The sequence below is a fragment of the Electrophorus electricus genome, chromosome 8, assembly GCF_041902795.1.
Source record: "Electrophorus electricus isolate QZ-2024a chromosome 8, ASM4190279v1, whole genome shotgun sequence".
NCBI classification, from domain to species: Eukaryota; Metazoa; Chordata; class Actinopteri; order Gymnotiformes; family Gymnotidae; genus Electrophorus; species Electrophorus electricus.
In genome coordinates, this window is record NC_137504.1 from 4,445,001 (window position 1) to 4,462,397 (window position 17,397).

The 17,397-nt window shown below is 47.3% G+C and overlaps 1 protein-coding gene across 12 annotated transcripts in view; it reads right to left on the reverse strand.

The window, feature by feature from the left end:
* celf4 (CUGBP, Elav-like family member 4) overlaps positions 1–15,937 on the reverse strand; it is a 76,008-nt gene extending 60,071 nt beyond the window's left edge. For 6 of the 12 annotated variants that reach the window (XM_027003684.3, XM_027003682.3, XM_027003683.3 and 3 more), the window contains exon 1: positions 15,111–15,936. In XM_027003684.3, the coding sequence (XP_026859485.1) occupies positions 15,111–15,372 (262 nt within the window). In that variant the 5' untranslated portion in view covers positions 15,373–15,936. Of the gene's footprint in view, positions 1–15,110 lie in introns of all 12 variants that reach the window. The other 6 variants (XM_081718579.1, XM_027003685.3, XM_027003679.3 and 3 more) reach the window with 2 other exon arrangements.
* Positions 15,938–17,397: the final 1,460 nt, after the last annotated feature.

Genomic DNA, 17,397 nt, shown 5'->3' on the forward strand with positions numbered 1-17,397 from the left:
GAGAGAGAGAGAGAGAGAGAGATAAGATCACTTGGCTTCTGTGAACACTATCCCCTAGTGTCCTACACTCCTTTCTTATCTCACCTGCTGCAGACACCCTTAAGGGACACACACACACACACACCTGCACAGAAACAACAAGGTCTACCTGAATAAGAGAAAGAAAGATAGAGAGAAAGATGTTTGTACATATGAACAAATACATACACATTCAAATTCTTATTTAAAACATCAATATATTATTAGATTGCTATGATCTTGTCTTAGGCATGCCATGGTTTTATTTAACTTCTAATATCCTTAAAGGTAAGTGAAAGTCTTTTGACAACTTCACCAAAGAGATTTTAAGCATTTCACTCCAACTCCAAATGAAAGTCTGCAACTTACAAAGTTTCCATAAATTAAGCTGATGAAGACTTTATTAGCTTCAAAACACTAACAGAAGGCCAACGGTCTGAGCTGGGCATTCAGTGAATGTGCCACTTCAAATCTGCCTCCGAGTGCAGGGCTCAAAAGAAGAGTCTACACGGAAGGGTAGCAAATCCCCAGTCAATTCCCTGAGACTGAATGACAGTTCATAAATGATAAACTCTTTTCCTCTGAAGTTACTGAGTTCACCTGGCAACACTGATAAAACTGCAGATTATAATCTGTACAAGAAACCTTAAAAAAACACCTTCTGTTAGAGAGGTTCTGTAATTTACAAGACACAACGTGCCTGAAGGCAGCTTAAAGTTTGGAAGCAGCGGTCTGCCACAGACATCCACCCGGCACCTGTACCTGCGCAACAGGACAAGCACAGTGAGTGGCGAACTCTAACTGTTCTGCCTTGTCCTGCGAAATTCAACAGCTTTGGCTCTGACGTTTGCTGGGCTGAGGTGGGTATGAATGTGGTTGTGCCAAATCTTGACTTCTAATGGAGGCTGAATGCAAACATTGCTACTCTCCTCTCCCTGCTAGCTCCATCCTGACTCCCTGCTAGCGTAAATCCACTCTCCTCCAAGGTCTGACTATTCAAGGTCTTCGGGAATATTTTTGCGTGGCCCTCGCATGCACGTCTCCTTCATATATTTAATTGGAAGCAGTAAACCCCTGATTAAATAAAAATGCACTTTGAAGAGTGCAATATGAGCTCAGAGAGCAATTTGTGAGAGAGAAAATAGGAAAACCAAGAGAGAAAGAGAAAGAGAGAAAGAGTGTTAGAGAGAGAGAGAACAAGGGAGAGGTGTAGGGGTGCAAAGAAATCTTCAATTACTGAACTGAGACCACATCAGGCTTTTTTCACTCGTTTTTCCATTCTTTACATTTTTTTTTTTTTCATTTTTTTTTTTAGATCTAATAAAATAAGCCTTAAATATTCAGGAGCTATTTCTGGGACTAATGAGTCCTCTCCTTGAGTGATATTATTCTAGTGGAATGGAATGGAAGTGTGGCTGAATATTAGTGAGAGATGGTAGATGCATATTCCGGGACGCCTCCCTCCCACGCGCTGCGGATGGACGAGGAACCCGAGAATGGGACTCGGGGGTGTACCTCCTCTTCCTCCACCCTGCTTTCTGGATAACATGTGCCGTTTGCAGGAGGAGCTGTGCACGCAGGCTGTAAGTCCCACTAATCGATTGCCCAAGGAGGAAAAGGCCTGGCTCTAATGTGTTGCATGTGAAGGATTTACTGCGGAGCAGTGTCACTGAGTCAATGGAGTAGAAAATGCATCATTACCGCCCTGTTCCCCTCCAACCCCCAACTCCCCGAGAACCAGAAGAGAACGTGTAAATGTGCACGTGAACACACACACGCACATGTGGACAAAGACACATTTGTGAGTCCTGACATGGTAACGGTCACACTTTCAAAAGAATTGCAAACATGCTCACTGGTGAGTCTTATCGGTTGCTGTTGCTCGTCCGCACACACTGGCGGACGACTACATGCTCACATGCTGGCATACACAAAGGCACACACTTCAAAGGCTTTTGTTAATGACCTCACATGTTAATACAGAATACATGTTAACAAAGCAAAAGAACAGCCTCTATCTGTTGCTAATGCTCCACTACCGCACACACACACACACACACACACACACACACACACACACACACAAACACGCACACACACGCGCGCACGCGCACGTACCCTCACATGAACACTGTGTCCTTAATTCAATGCGCCTTTTGAATTAAAGCTACAGTATGTCACCTTCTGGACAGACAATGGTAAGGAGAACAGCCTGGTACTCATAAGTAGGCATTCAATTAGCAGCCAGCTTTGTAGGGTGAAATGGAAGCCAAGCAGAAGTACCGAGGATAAAAGGGTCTGCCAAGCACTGAAATACAATCACTGAAGGTTACAATAATCGAGGCCAAGAAATGTCTTGGGTGTACCAAGTATACCCGTAGCACTGTCAGGGCAAAAAAGAATGTGTATGAATGTGCGCGTCTGCGCGCTCGTGTGTCTGGGTCAGAGGGAAACAGGGCCGTTTTCTGGGGGGATTTTGTAAGGTGTACCTTCAGCAGAAGTGAGCAAAAGGTTAAGAACAGTAATATATGTCAGTATACACACTCATCACCAAAATATGTAGTGCAGTCAAAGCGCCACCACATCATGCAAAGCTATGGGAACAACAGCCATCTCCCTGACAACAGGGTGGACAGTGGCCACAGGCACCTGGTCCAGCCCAGCGCCAGCTCTCGGGGACGGGACGCGGGCACAGGGCGGTAGGGGAAACACCGGCCTGCTGGAGGTAATTGAGTCTGTGACAGGGTGACCCACCTGTCTGTCTGCACCTCCTGGCCCAGCCTTGGCGTCCCTCCCCCCCCCCAAGCCATCGTGGACACAAACAGCTCCTTAATATTCTGCTGCTCTCCTCACTACTGTCCCCATCTCCGTCCTCCTGTCCTTCGGGAAGGCTGGCCAGGAAGGGACGGGATGTTCGGAGTGGAGACATGACTCATTAGGCTTCTGCTCTAGGGCCCATTGATTCCGTGGGCCTAATTGGCTTTATTAGCCAAGACGAGGTTGCCGCGAGGGGTCTTCTGTAGTCGTCTCCTACTTCCGACCCCCCCCCATCCCTCCATTCCTCCCTCCAGTGCAGTCCTCCTCAGGAGAAATCCCACCTAATTGTTTTCCCTTCGTCTTTCGTGTCATTGTGGGATGGGTCCTGTGGGGTTATTAGCAACCAAGGGTCCCTCAATAATTCATCCTAAGCTATTTATACACAGATGGAGAGTCCTCTAAACTCACCCCGAGTGGGCTTGTCTGCTGTTCAGACAGAGGGTGAGGAGGAGAGAGAGAAGGAGAGAGAGAGAGAGAGAGAGAGAGAGAGAGGGAGAGAGGGAGAGAGAGAGAAATATGGGCGGGAAAAGAAAAAGCTATGAGAGAGAAAAAATGGTTTTAAAAGGGGGTAGAGAACGGAGGGAGAGCGGATGGGTGAGGAGCGATAGAAGAGGTGGAGAAGGGAGAGAGAGAGAGGGAGAGATGGAGTGAGTATGGTGTACTGCTTTTCAGTGGAGACACAATGACCTGTTTCTCCTTTGCTTTTGAGTTTCAAGGTGACGGCAGCTCTCTCTCTCTCTCTCTCTCTCTCTCTCTCTCTCTCTCTCTCTCTCTCTCTCTCTCTCTCTCTCTCTCTCTCTCTCTCTCTCTCTCTCTCTCTCTCTCTCTCTCTCTCTCTCTCTCTCTCTCCCAATTCTTCCCTGCCAAGCGAACAAAAGCATCATCCCGGGAATATGCTCACTCACGAAACAAGCATTAATGGCTTCTAATCTGCCAGCTTTCCCCCCATTTAACGCAATTAAGACGTTTGCTAAAGCTAACATGGACCAGCGATCAACTCCAAGGACACACGAAACAGACATAATAGGATTTGTAAACAGCCAACATACACTTACAATCCTCTCTGTTGTGTGAGTGTGTGTGTGTATGTGTGTGTGTGTGTGTGTTTGAGAGAGAGAGAGAGAGAGAGAGAGAGAGAGGGAGAGAGAGTGTGTGTGTATTTGTACCTAATGCTGGAGAGATCAACACACACCAGAGAGGACATCAGCCTCTCTACAGGAGACGTACAGCATTAGGGCTGGTGTAACATGCATGCATGTGCATGCACATGCAAAAACACAATGTCTATCACACACACACACACACACACACACACACACACACACACACACACACACACACACACACACACACACACACACACACACACACACACAGGCTAAGAGGGGGCCCTTGTAGCTGCTGCGTGCTGATACTCACGTTTATGTCCCATAAAAGAGTGCAGTGCTAAACTGCTTAGCCTGTGCAGCCTCTTGCCGGAGAGTATTTTCACACTCCTTGTAATTGTTAATATCTATCCCTTTGGCAGACCAGCTTGTGTTTAAGATGCTTTCTCCCTCTGCCTTCTCTCCCTCTCTCTTTCTCTCTTCTGTCTCATCTCTCCCTGTAAATAGGACAACAAATCTACAGTTTAATGTCAAACAAATCACTGACAGACTATAATCTGAGGATAAGTATCCACAGCCTTCAGTCTTCACTCATAAACAAACTGGCACTACCATATGTAGCTTTTGTTCAGCCAGCTAACATCAGCAGAGCTTCAGGCTAACATCAGAAGAAGTTCAGGCTAACATTAACAGAGTTTCAGGATAACATCAGAAGAATTCCAGGATAATATCAGAAGAGTTTTAGGCTAACACCAGGAGATTATCTTTCTAACATCAGGAGAGTTTCAGACTAACATCAGGAGAACTGCAGGCTAACATCAGGAGAACTGCAGGCTAACATCAGGAGATTATCAGGCTAACATCAGGAGAACTGCAGGCTAACATCAGGAGATTATCAGGCTAACATCAGGAGAATATCAGGCTACCATCAGGAGATTATCAGGCTAACATCAGGAGAACTGCAGGCTAACATCAGGAGATTATCAGGCTAACATCAGGAGATTATCAGGCTAACATTGGAATAGTTCGTTGCAGCCTAACATCAGCAGAGCTTCAGGCTCCCAGAGTTCACCACATCAGCCCCACCGCACCCCTTGACCTACAGTCCATTTAAACAGGATGTGCGAATATGCTCAGACCTGTGATTTCCACGCAGGACTGGACACCACCTTTATTAGGACTCAGTGAGGCCCGGTGCACCGGTGATTTCCCACCCTCCAAGCCTGGCTGAATGGAATGCACTGCCTTGCTGTGGCTGGGCCGGTGGGATGGGGTTGCCCAGGAGGGCGCTGGTCTGAGACCCAGCGCTGTGATTAAAAACCTGTGCTAATAGGCCCTGGCATGCCGGGGACAGGCTGCTGGGGTTAGCATGCGATCTCAGAGGCCATTAAATTGCAAATGAGTGATAATGTGCTGCAGAAGCTCCCTCTTGATCATGCCCTGCCGCTTCAGACATGAGGGCACACACACACACACACACACACACACACACACACACACACACACACACAAACAACACCACAAACCAGTTAGGGCCAGCCCAGCTGAGTCCACTGGCCATGGAGTAGCTACATTCCTCCCCTCTCTTCGGTGCTTTGCTTTGTCTGTCTCTCCATTGTTTCAGATTTTGGGGTATGTCCCCCTTTCTGTTTTTAACTACAATTTTCTCTGTGACACGCTAGTGCCTGGAATTTCACACATAGAGAGAGAGAGAGAGACCTTTAAATAGGCCCATATCCCTTAAACAAACACCATGTTAATTAATCAACTGTTAATTAATCAGACATCCCCATGCAGCTTAAAGAAACACACATGCACACACACACAAAACTACCCACACACACACGCACACACACGCACACACACACACACACACACACACACACACACACACACACACACACACACACAGCTATCTCCCTGCTCCAGAGTAGTCGGCACAGATGCAGGTGGACTCATTTTGCCCAAGCCTATTCCTGGCCCTGCACCGGAAGGTCATTCTGAGACTGAGGCCTCGATGGCCACAGAATAGTGCTTAAATCTTTAAAAACGTCACCTATAAATTACTGCAGAGGACAGAAGGGTCAGAGCCTGAGGTGGAAACCAGCCAAATGTTATCAATCTGCAGGGAGGGTGACATCTGTCTCTGGGACTCCCCCTGCGCTCTCTCTCTCTCTCTCTCTCTCTCTCTCTCTCTCTCTCTCTCGCTCTCTCTCTCTGTCTTCATCGCTCTCTTCAAAACCTAAATCCTAACATGCAAATATAGGTTAGCAAATGATATGTTGCACTTCTTGTTGAGCCAGAGACTTCTGTCAGTCTCAGCACATCAGGACACAATCCAGCAAAAACAAACACACAAACAAACAGAAAAACAGCTCCAGCTGAAAACCCTTCACAGTTCAGACTATTATGGCTCCTCTCAGCACAGAGTGTGAAGACATTCTGCTACCTTCACAAATCTCCACCTAAACATCCTTTTGAGGTTCCTCCACGTTGGACCTATCAAGATTTCATATGGTCTTCATCATGTCTCTTCTCCAGAACTTGCTTATGACTTAGTCCAAACCTGTTCTTCCCCTTTCGTGTGCTTCCAGACCACCTCCTGTTTACAATTCATCTCGTTGCACTGTTAATCTATGCTATGAGATTAAAAAAATCCTAACGCGGCCATAGAGAGGGGAGAGAGGCCAAATTGACTCCGAATGAGTCTCTAGCTGCATTATGGGTTTTAGGATTAGAATATTAGCAAAATTAAAAGCAAGTCTGACCTTACCAACAGGCCTCTGCATTTTGGTTTTATTACATGGTCATCGAGTAACGCGTGAGAAAGACGCACGATAACGGATTTCACCTTGAAACAGCAAGCTTGCAGTTTTAGGGCTGGCTTACTTTAATCAGAGCCTGGCGTTGGAAGGGTAGGAGACTACATTCTGGCACTAGTGCTGTTGGTGAGTTATGCCAGCTAGTGCCCTGGGTTGATCGCTGGTTTGCTTAACTCCAAAATCTTTCAATCCAATAAATATTCCAACATTAAAATCCTATTTACATTCTGCAGTAAGTGAAGAAAATCGCTAATGAGGATTTATTTGATGACAATGCTTCCATTAAAAACCTTAGTCCCCTATGAATAACAAATGCACTGTTTCAATAGACATCAAGCTAATTATAATCTCATAATAGTTGACTGTTTCAGAGTCATGCAAGTCAGTGTGTATGTAAATGTACTCTAAGCTACAAATTCCTCATCTGGCTTGTGGTTTATAAATATAAATGTCATGAAGACACACACACACACACACACACACACACACACACACACACACACACACACACACACACACACACTCTCTGTCTTTTTCCTCATATGATTAACGTTTTCCACAGTGTTTTCCACAGAGCTGTGTATTAGTGTAGCTAAACGCAGCTAAGCTCTGCCTACCCCTCGGTGTAACCCTAATCATTTATTTGTGCAGAAAGGCATTTTACCTCATGAGAATCAGCAAAATGTCCTCACAACATCAGTATTTTCATGTTCATCCTACTGAGGATATTTGGTGCCAGTTGAAAGAGTGTAACAGAGCATGCACACACACACACACACGCACACACACACGCACACGCGCACACGCGCACACACACACACACACACACACACACACACACACACACACACACAGACACACACGTGCACACACACACACACACACACACACACACACACACACACACACACACACACGCGCGCGCACACACACGCACACACGTGCACACACACACACACACACGTGCTCACACACATTGTCTGGCAGTGAGCTGATATGATCTGTTTCCTCTGTCTGCTCCATGCATCTGATGAGCTAAAAGACCCTGGCCAGCTCCTCCTGGTCTCTCCCACAGGCTGCCTGGATGGATGGAAACTATCAGCCCCTACACATTACACACTGCAGAAACCCAAAGAAGCACAATGCCACACTACCATATGCAAGCACCACAGAGACATGCCTTGTTCCAGTGTCACACACACACACTGTACACTGTTGCATGTCCAAATAGTAGACTGGGGGAAAGAAGAAAAAGCACACTGAACTGATCTTACTGATCCTGACTGATGCAGATACTCACAATTAAAAAAAATAAAAAAATGTAAAAAATCTGTATTTAAATGGCAACAAAGAAATTGTGAATTACAGTAGTAAAACCCTAAACTGCATTCAACAGACAAATGAACTGCCTGAACAAACCACAGAAAAAACTGCACCCTCCGAAAAAACTGCAACATTATATATTCACACTGTTGTTTTTGTGAGGAAAGCCACAGTGGGCCTGTGTGAGGAAAGGCACACGTGCACAGTGGGCCTGTATGGGGGAAGGCACACGTGCACAGTGGATTTGTATAAGGAACGGCACACGTCCACAGTGAACCTGTTATCCTGTTATAAGGAACGGCACACGTCCACTGTGAGCCTGTGAGCAGCTGCAGTGAACACCACAGACTGGGCACACCCTCTCTCTGACCTGGTACAGGAGGTGGCCACTCATAGAGCTACTCAGCACTGGTGTAAATCCGACGTGCACTGAGGTAACAAACACGGACTCCTTCAACTGCACGCATCTGGTGTGTGAGCACTCCTCCTTCTCATTTCTGCATTACTTCGCGTCATGTCGTGTTTTCATGCATGGCTGTGTGCGTGTGTTCGACCGTAGTACAAAAAACTAGGAACAAAGACCTGCGGGTTCTGTTAGCTGACCACCCTTGAACAATAAAAGCCCCACAATACTGGTTATCTTCAACACGGCTCTGAAGTCTCTACTCTGCGAACCTCTCCTGCTACCAATCTACTGAGCATTTTCCCTGCCATCTACTAAAGAGTGATTCAAATGGTGTTTGCTGTAAGTCAGTTCTCACAGTGAAAAAGATAAACATCTTTTCAAAAACATTGTGAAAAACATTGTCAAAACACACAAATCATCAGAGGGTGGTCGAGCTGTCAACATTTTTCTCATGTCTTAGGGCGTCATAAAATGATGCCCGAGAGTCTTGGCCCAAGTCTTGTTATCTAGCTCTTACTCAACATCTCCATGCTTGCACTGCTAACTTCGCTTTGTTTTCTTCTAACTTCTTTAACCATATGGTCAGGTGACCAAACAGTAAACATTTTGCCAAGCATTTATAAAACAACAAAAAAATGATAGGGGGCGTGTTTTGTGACATTGTAAACAAAGATGACCAATTTTTAATGCACAGACAATTTTGTAGCTGAAAATTACTTATAAAATTATTCTTAATTTGGTCTTAAAATAGTCCTTAAAAAGTCCTTAAAAAGTCAGAATGTCATGACCATATTTCAGTAAATGAAAGTGATGAAAAAATGTGATGTTTTTTATGTTCCAGGCACTCTGTGTGTTTAACACACAAGCATCCCATTCCTAAACATGTGTGTTGCGTGAGAGCAGTCTGTCAAACCCACGAATCAACACAAATTACAGAACACGTTCGATAGCTTTAGGGCAGGATCAAAGTCTCTTGCCTAAATCGGTGAATTTTGTATTAGTTGGCACATTGTACTCAGTTACACAAAAAAACCTGTATGCTGTCCAAATAGGTATTTGAAACCAAGCCAGGTCTGGCTGATGGACAGAGTTCTCTCAGTACTGTATGCACACTGACAGCTCACTTCACACACAGCAGGGCACATCCCACACCCTAGCCACTTAAATATTTAACACGCAGAACAATAATACTTTGATGATGCAACCTCTCTGAAAACACAACGTATTTATTTCTCTAAAGATCCCTTGTCACAACACGGCCGACCTAGCAGACATTTGAATCAAAATGGTGCGTTCTGTGGTCAGGAAGGAGACGAGGAGAGGCAGGAATTCAGTTATCTCTCTCCGAGCCATGAACGCTAACCCTTCGAAAGCCGTGGCCGGCTTCGTCTGCCTCTGCTCTCTGGATTCCCCCCTCAATTCTTAATATATGAGAACACAACATGGTTGCTGAGTGAAACATAAATCTTTCAGCGAAAGGGTTTTAGGAATCCCTGCAGGAGCGGTGTGGATTTCTGCACTGCAGCGCATTTGCATACTTTTGGAGTTTTAGAGAAAATCTGACATAGGCTGATAAAAGTGCCTGCATGTTGTGGTGGTACAAACGTGACATCACTTCCTCTTCATTTTTTTTTTTTTTTGGGGGGCCCTGCTCTTTTATAAGTCACTTGCAGTATTATGTCTTCATGCTCTGATATGACATACTTATTTGACAGAGAGTGATAGCTATTTTCTGAAAGGGCTTTAGCAGATATCAGGAGGTGTCGGATTAAACATTGCACGTCAACGCCCCTGCATGCGATCCATCCAGCACAAAGCTGGGAATGACTTTATAAAGCACTTCCAGGTCAGCGCCTTGAGTTAAGAGGGAATGGTTTTGTCCTGACCCAGTTCAGGCTCCGCTCTGGGGTCACACTCTTTAATAAGGGTCACGAGCAGGTTAGCACTGCTTCCATCCCAGCATTTCCTGCGAACTCGTACTGATGCCGTGGCCAGAAACGGATGCCTCCCTCGTCTCCTCGACTCCAGACTCCTCCGCACACTTCTTGCTCCTGCCGTTGTCTAGTAATCACTCAGGGTGAGGTACTATCCCTGGGCCTGATGGCCCACCCCTGTGACAATCCTCCCAATAATAACGGACAATATCTTGTCCGCCTTCTTCCCCGTTGTCTGGCTGAAAAAGGGCTTGCTTCTCACCTGCGTTTTCACGTACGTGTTAGCGGGTGTCCTGCAGCTCACGGCTGCGTATTTGCATACGTGTTATGGGGTCCCACTTATCATACTTCATAACGAGAGGCAGGTGGGAGGAAGCAGCGTGGTCAGGCACGACCTCCGCCGCGACACATGTTGCCTCCTGTGTAAACAAAACACTTGGCATTGATCACAAGATGCCGTCGCGGAAACGGAGGGGGACGCGGAGACTGGCGTTGTGTTCCCAGCAGCAGGGCTGAGGGAGGCGCGAGAGGATTCGCAGATTCACGCGCCGGGCTGGGCGGGAGGGCTAGGAACAGCCACAGATCCGAACCCAGGGAGGGAGGAAAAAAAAAAGAGAAACGCTGTGTGCGCGGATGATGCAAGAGCAGTGAAATCGCATGGCCATGAACGCGAGCTGAATTAACACCAAGCCGCAGGAGAAAAACAGCCAAGCCTCTCTCCCTCTCTCTCGAACAAGGACAACCAACTGCCTCTGTGAAAAATCCTGTCCCTAACGAATATTTTTGCGGCAGAGAAACACGGGCTAATCTGGCAGAATTCTGCCCTGTAATACACCGCCTTAATAATGCATCGGATCACCCTAAAACATTCTCTCTGTTGCATTTTTCAGCCGTTTGCTTGTTTGGTCCCTGACTATCCGTAGGCCTCAGGTGTTCATCAAAGAGACCAAGCATATGGCGTGCGCGTTGCTCAGCCTGCGTGCCGCTGCTCGGCTGTTCCGAGACACCGGGGGCGGAAACTCCGGCCGATGCAGGGGAGCGAGCTTAGCTGAACGTGAGGCGGGCCGGGGCTCTCGGACTCTCTCCACGCTGCCTCGGCCCCGCCTGCACCACCTGGGCCACCAAGCCCGCTACGGTGGACTCCTCCTCCTCCTTGCCATGCTCGTTGCAGCTGCGGTACAAATGGACCCTATTAGCTCTGCTGAGTCACGCTAAAGCACCGAATAAAATTGCTGGATAGCGCAGGTGCCGCCCACCTTCGAACCGGGATCTACTCGGGCGGCTGGCTCTCTCTGCATCTCTCCACGGCGTTTGCTCTTGCTGAGATGGGGCTGCTCCGGAGATGCTCTTTTTTGCATACCTTCCAGCCCTATCAGGACCATGCCTGTAGCCTTCCCCTGTCCCTCCTCTCTCCTGTCTCCCTTCCTTTCTTAGCCGAGCTGCTGTTCTCCACCAATTAATCGTCTCCGCCCCTCCCCAGCCTTCCCGCTTTTCACGTCCCCCTAAACCCGGCCACTTCGACGTTCCTCTTTCTTTTCCTTTCCAAATCGGAGCTCTCCAAGGTACTGAACTTCTCATGCAGTGCATTCTCCCCCTTTCTACTGGTCCCCACTTCAGTCCCTAAATCCAGGCCAGCTCCCCTCCCCCTCACACATTCTGGCCCTTCTCCCCTGATACAGAGGCCTAATAACTGGATAACTGATGTACACAGTAGAACCCCTGGTTGCATCACACCCCGGCATGAGGATACCGTTTATAGCTGCCACTGACATTTAAGATATGGCGCGCTATAGATATTCTGCATGGCAAAATCAAATACGTGCCTTCAATCCCTGTGTACCCATCAAGCCCATATACGAAAATAGACCATATGCACAAGCATAACAACCATCAAAAATAGAGCGTGTGGATGCAGCAGTGGGGTGCGAAATCTTCCCCTCCTACATGTTTCATTATGGCATCAAACATGGTCCCTCTCCACCCACACCACAGCGCTGCTTCAAGTGCGCCTGTTCACATCAATGGCCGCTTCATGCTTACTGCACGGTACCACACATTTGCTCTTGTAGCATTCTGCGATTTTCAGTAGCGACATTTGCTTAAAACTAAAACAGCGACATATATCGCCTTTGATTGTTTTTGTGTGTCACGCAGCATTTTCTGAACCGTTCACCTGACATGGCACCCCCGTGCCGCGGCGCTGCCTCGCTCGGTTCTGCAAACGCTCGACTCCAAAACAATCATCTCCTACGAGGAGCAGACATTTCCGAGGCGCTAATATTTGCCGTTTAGGGAGTGAATGCATGTATTTGAGGTCTGGCCATTTCTGTTATCTGACCGCTGTTTGCTGCTCTGCTCAAGGAGCCAGAAGCCCCTGTCCAAGACTTGTGCTCACCTCAGAATGTGAACACAGAATCTAGAGAGATACGTTCCTTTGTGGATGCGTGCACATGGGTGTGTGTGTGTGTGTGTGTGCATGACAAATGGATGAAAGACTCCCTTCGAGCCCGCGGACGGGTGGTGGGGGAGGAGCGCGATATAGACGGGAGCGAAGGGAGAGGAGGCGCGTGAGAGACGGAGAGACTGGAGGAGACAACACGTTGCAAAAGGAAGAGCAGTGTGGAGGGTGGAGGCAGGCCAAGAAGATGGAGCAGCTCTAGAGGAGTGAGGTGCCTATAGTAATGGACAGCAGCACAAAGACAGACTCCCAAAACAAAGAGGAACCGCATGTCAGGCTGGAGAACGACAACACCAGGGAGGGGGGGGGGGGGCTTGTGACTGAGAGGCATTTATGCGTACGTTCTGAATGCCAACAGGTGACGAAACAACTTGCGACACGGGTTTGGCCCAGCGGTGCACTGAGAGCAGAGCAGGTTCTGGAGGGAAGGCGAGGCATGGAGTTGGCAGGCAGGAGCCAGGGGCTGCAGGAGTGGAGTGCGAGGGATGGGGAGGGAGCCAGGGCTTCACAGCGGCTAAAATATGGGAGCGGTCGTGGCACCAGGTCTGGCTAATGAAGGCAGGCCTTGCCCAGGAGGAGGAGGAGGGGAGGGGGTGGCCATATATCCGAGGAAGAAGACAGTTCCTAGGAGCGGTCCGCGTAGGCTGCCTATAGTTCAGGGGCAACGTGATTAACCACCGGACGGGGAGTCACTACTACAGCTGCGCTATTAATAAAAGATAAGCTCCCTAAAGCGCCATCCCCGCTCGTAGCCGTGCTTTCTGCCGCTTCATGTCTAATATTATCATTACCCAGCACGTACGAAACGTCTCTTTGTTTAAGGTTCGGGAGATTTCCCCTCCTGGATGCACGCCTTCCTGCATAGATAGCTGTATTAGCTGCTAACATGACCCCCAAGTCAAACAATGCCCCCCGGGTATACCGGATCAATTAGACAAGACTGTGAAATAATGACGCCCTAGGGATGGTGCCCCCGGGAGACCTCGTGCACGCTCGTGGCAGAAGGTTTCAGGATTCGAGCTTCCTGATTACACCACAGGTATCCTGCGCCGGCAAATAAACAGCGCTCTTCACAAACGAGCCAGCAGTGTTATAGCGCTAAAGCTAGAGATCAACTAGTGCGCTAGAAGATAACTCATTATGATTAATTGACAGTATGAAAACGAGGAACGAATGTAAGAATAAATTTTTGGAGCAGTTTTATTAGAGGAACAACTTCAATTAATAGGCTAATAAACGGCCTTCATGAGCGATGTCATCCCCGCTTATAATTCACTTACAGCCTAGTGCGTTGTCATCTATGCCTGATATTTGGAATGAATGTGGCTCAACAAAGAACTTAAAATAATTTGCATCTGAAATATTCTGCATCAGACAAAAGCACACATGTAAGAAGTAATAATTCTGAACTTGTTAAAATATAAAAAGGCTATTGTGCTCTGTCAGAATTCTCAGAAACTGAAAATGTCAAATACTGAATCACTCACAGTTATGCTAAACATTGTGACGACCTTTTCCCATGATGTGTGGACCTCAAATCAGCACGCACTCTCGTGCAGGCAAGCACATACACACGCACACGCACACGCACACACACACGCACGCACTCACGCACGCACGCATACACATGCACACACGCACACACACACACACACACACGCACACACACACACACACGCACGACCGCACACGCGCACGCGCGCTTAGCCACCCTCCCTCGAAGTAGGCTTCATGGAAAAAAATTTTTATATGACGAGCAACAGAGTGCAGGAACCAAGACATGTCCTGGACCATGCCTGCCGAAAACTCGGCCAAGGGAAAAATCGACATCTGTCGTTTACCATCCAGCCACACTTTTCGGTTTGCATGCTCTCCTGAAACCACTACAAATACCAAAACCCAGTGCGTGGATTCTCATTAAAACTGTAATAAAAAGTGAACAGAAGAGTTTCTCATACGCTAAAAATACAGTGCGCAGCAATGCAAAAATGAACTTTGCAGCAAATCAACAACTGCTTATGTTCTGATCATTTCTGTTATCACGTAAACTTGTTATACTGCAATTAAATTAAATCTGGTTAATAACACTCATTCAAACTAGAGTCACTAAATCCATAGCTCGTGTCCTCTGCATTTTGAGATGTAACGAGAGGGACGTGAAAATAGAGACACCGACGTGCCAGGAGCCGCACAGTGCGAGGGAGACGCTCTTTGGGCGAACCCTACCTTTGTGCATGCCGGTGAAGCGGTCTTTCAGCACGGTCAGCTCGTAGATCTTCCCGAATTCCTCGAAGAGTGGCCGAAGGTCCTTTTCGTCCAGATTGCGGGGTATCTGTCCGATGAAGAGTTTGATGGCATCGTGGTCCTTCATAGGGATGGTGGCGCAGCTCGCGGGACCGTGACTGTGGCTTATTCCATTCACGAGCCCGTTCGTGCTGGCCGCTCCGTGCACCGTGCCGTCTACCTGTCCGTTCGTTAAAGTTGCCATCTTCGCGGCGATGAGTTTCGGCGGCGGCGATCGTGTGTGGCGGCAGTCGTTTGCAGAGTCCTCTGAAGTCCCCTTTAAACGATCGTGGGATCAGACGTGCAAGTCCTAATCTAGTTTTAACCCAGGCAAATATTTACACATATAAACATGTATCATCGAGCAAGTTAAATATCAAAAGCTTCGGCGTTTGGTTGTCCCGGCGGAGGCGTGTTCCCTGTATATGTGTCTTATTCAATAATTCATTCCTTCATTTAATAAAAGGGAGAGAGACCGAGAGCTTTCGCTTTCTATTTACACCTCCGTTCCTCTCGCCCCTGCTTCCAGCTACTCTTTTATTTTTTGCATTGGGAAGTCGGTATGGGTGTCCTCTCGGTTTAAACAGACAGGGCTGGCTCAAACACGCTCCGTACAGTGGGGAGAGAAGAGAGCCGAGCCGTTTCGAGAAACTCGCTGTCTGTGACACTACGTACCTTCTCTCCCCCTCTCTCCATTACACGCTAACATGGTATATTCCGCCAGAGGAGAGGGACTATAAATAAAGTAAAATATCACAATTTGTATAGTTCTTTGTATGGCATCCCGTGAATGACGCACTACCAATACCGGCCATAGAACGACGTATTATTTTAGCATGATGAAATCAAATTCCGTTGTAAAAACCAAGGATTAATCCTAATAAAGTAGCACGGTCGCCATTAATTGTAGAACACCCGTATATGACCCCCCCCCCCACCAAAAAAAACCCAAAAAACAAAAAAACGTGAATTATGTTCACGTTTACATTAGCGCATGCTTACGTTAGGAGGATATTTCTCAAAATTACGAGATATATTTACAAAGCGCCCAAGCGTAACTATTGCGTTTGGCAGTGTGGACAGCGCCAGTGCTGAAATGGTGGAAGCGTCCGCAATCAACGACTGCACCGGCACGTACAAACCGCGAAAAAATGTTGTTGTGGTTACTGTTAACTATGTAAATGTAAAAATAATACATAATATGACTGCAGACAAAGAGACAGTATTTTCCGTTGGGTATAACGGGTTCTAACGCTCAGGCTGTTTTTGGGAAAAGACTGTGAGCTCCTCCGCGCGGCGCGTATGGGCAGAGAGAGCTCGAACAGCCCTCGCGCACAACGGAAACAACAGCGTCACGGAGAGCAGTGAACCTGTTTGCGCCTTTCCGTGAAGTACGTTTATTATTGCCTTCCTTTGGTTGGCTATGCGGAAAAAAATAAAAAATGTCGGCAGACCCGGTCCACACGTAGCAGAAAACAAAAGGTATTCAGGCAGCGATGTTTAAAAAGGAGATACGCGTCCAGTCTAAAAAACTGTGTATTGTTTGATAGGACATAACTACAGATATTTGACTCTTTAGGCAGAAAAACCCCGCAGATCTTAAGATGACAATACCAGGCTAGTTACGCAAGGCATCTATTTACAAATCGATTTGATTAGAACTCCAGTAAGGTTGTTTGTTCGGTCCCAACAACAGTCAAGGCTTACGCGCACGTACAAGCATGTCCGCAAACCGCCTTTTCCACACCACTGCACACTCGCGCCATGCTTTTATAATTTTTTTCTCCCAACCTGACAATGACACACCGCTGTCGAGCTCAAAGCACCTGCTCATAATGATGTGAAATTGTAGGCTGCGCGAGAGTCCCCGCTGAGCAATGGGCCCGCGCGAGAACAAGAGGCGTACGTGCGCACAGCACCGGAAGAACGGCAGGAAGAGTTGCTCAGGCAAACGCAAAAAAAAAAAAAAAAAAAAAAATTCAAGCAAGGTTGAGATACGGGATCTTATGAACGATCAACAATTATGTCAAATCACCGGCCGGGCTGTGCATTTTGCATTTTTAAATGAAGAGTCAGGGTTACTTCAGTAATTTACAGGTGCACATTTAGAGCCTTTAGGTTAGCTTCATTTACACACATCCCATATAACAGTTGAATTAGGACCAGTCAGTGCAGATAGCCCTTGGATCCCTGACCACGAGGCCTTAGGTATTTACGTTTCAATTACTTT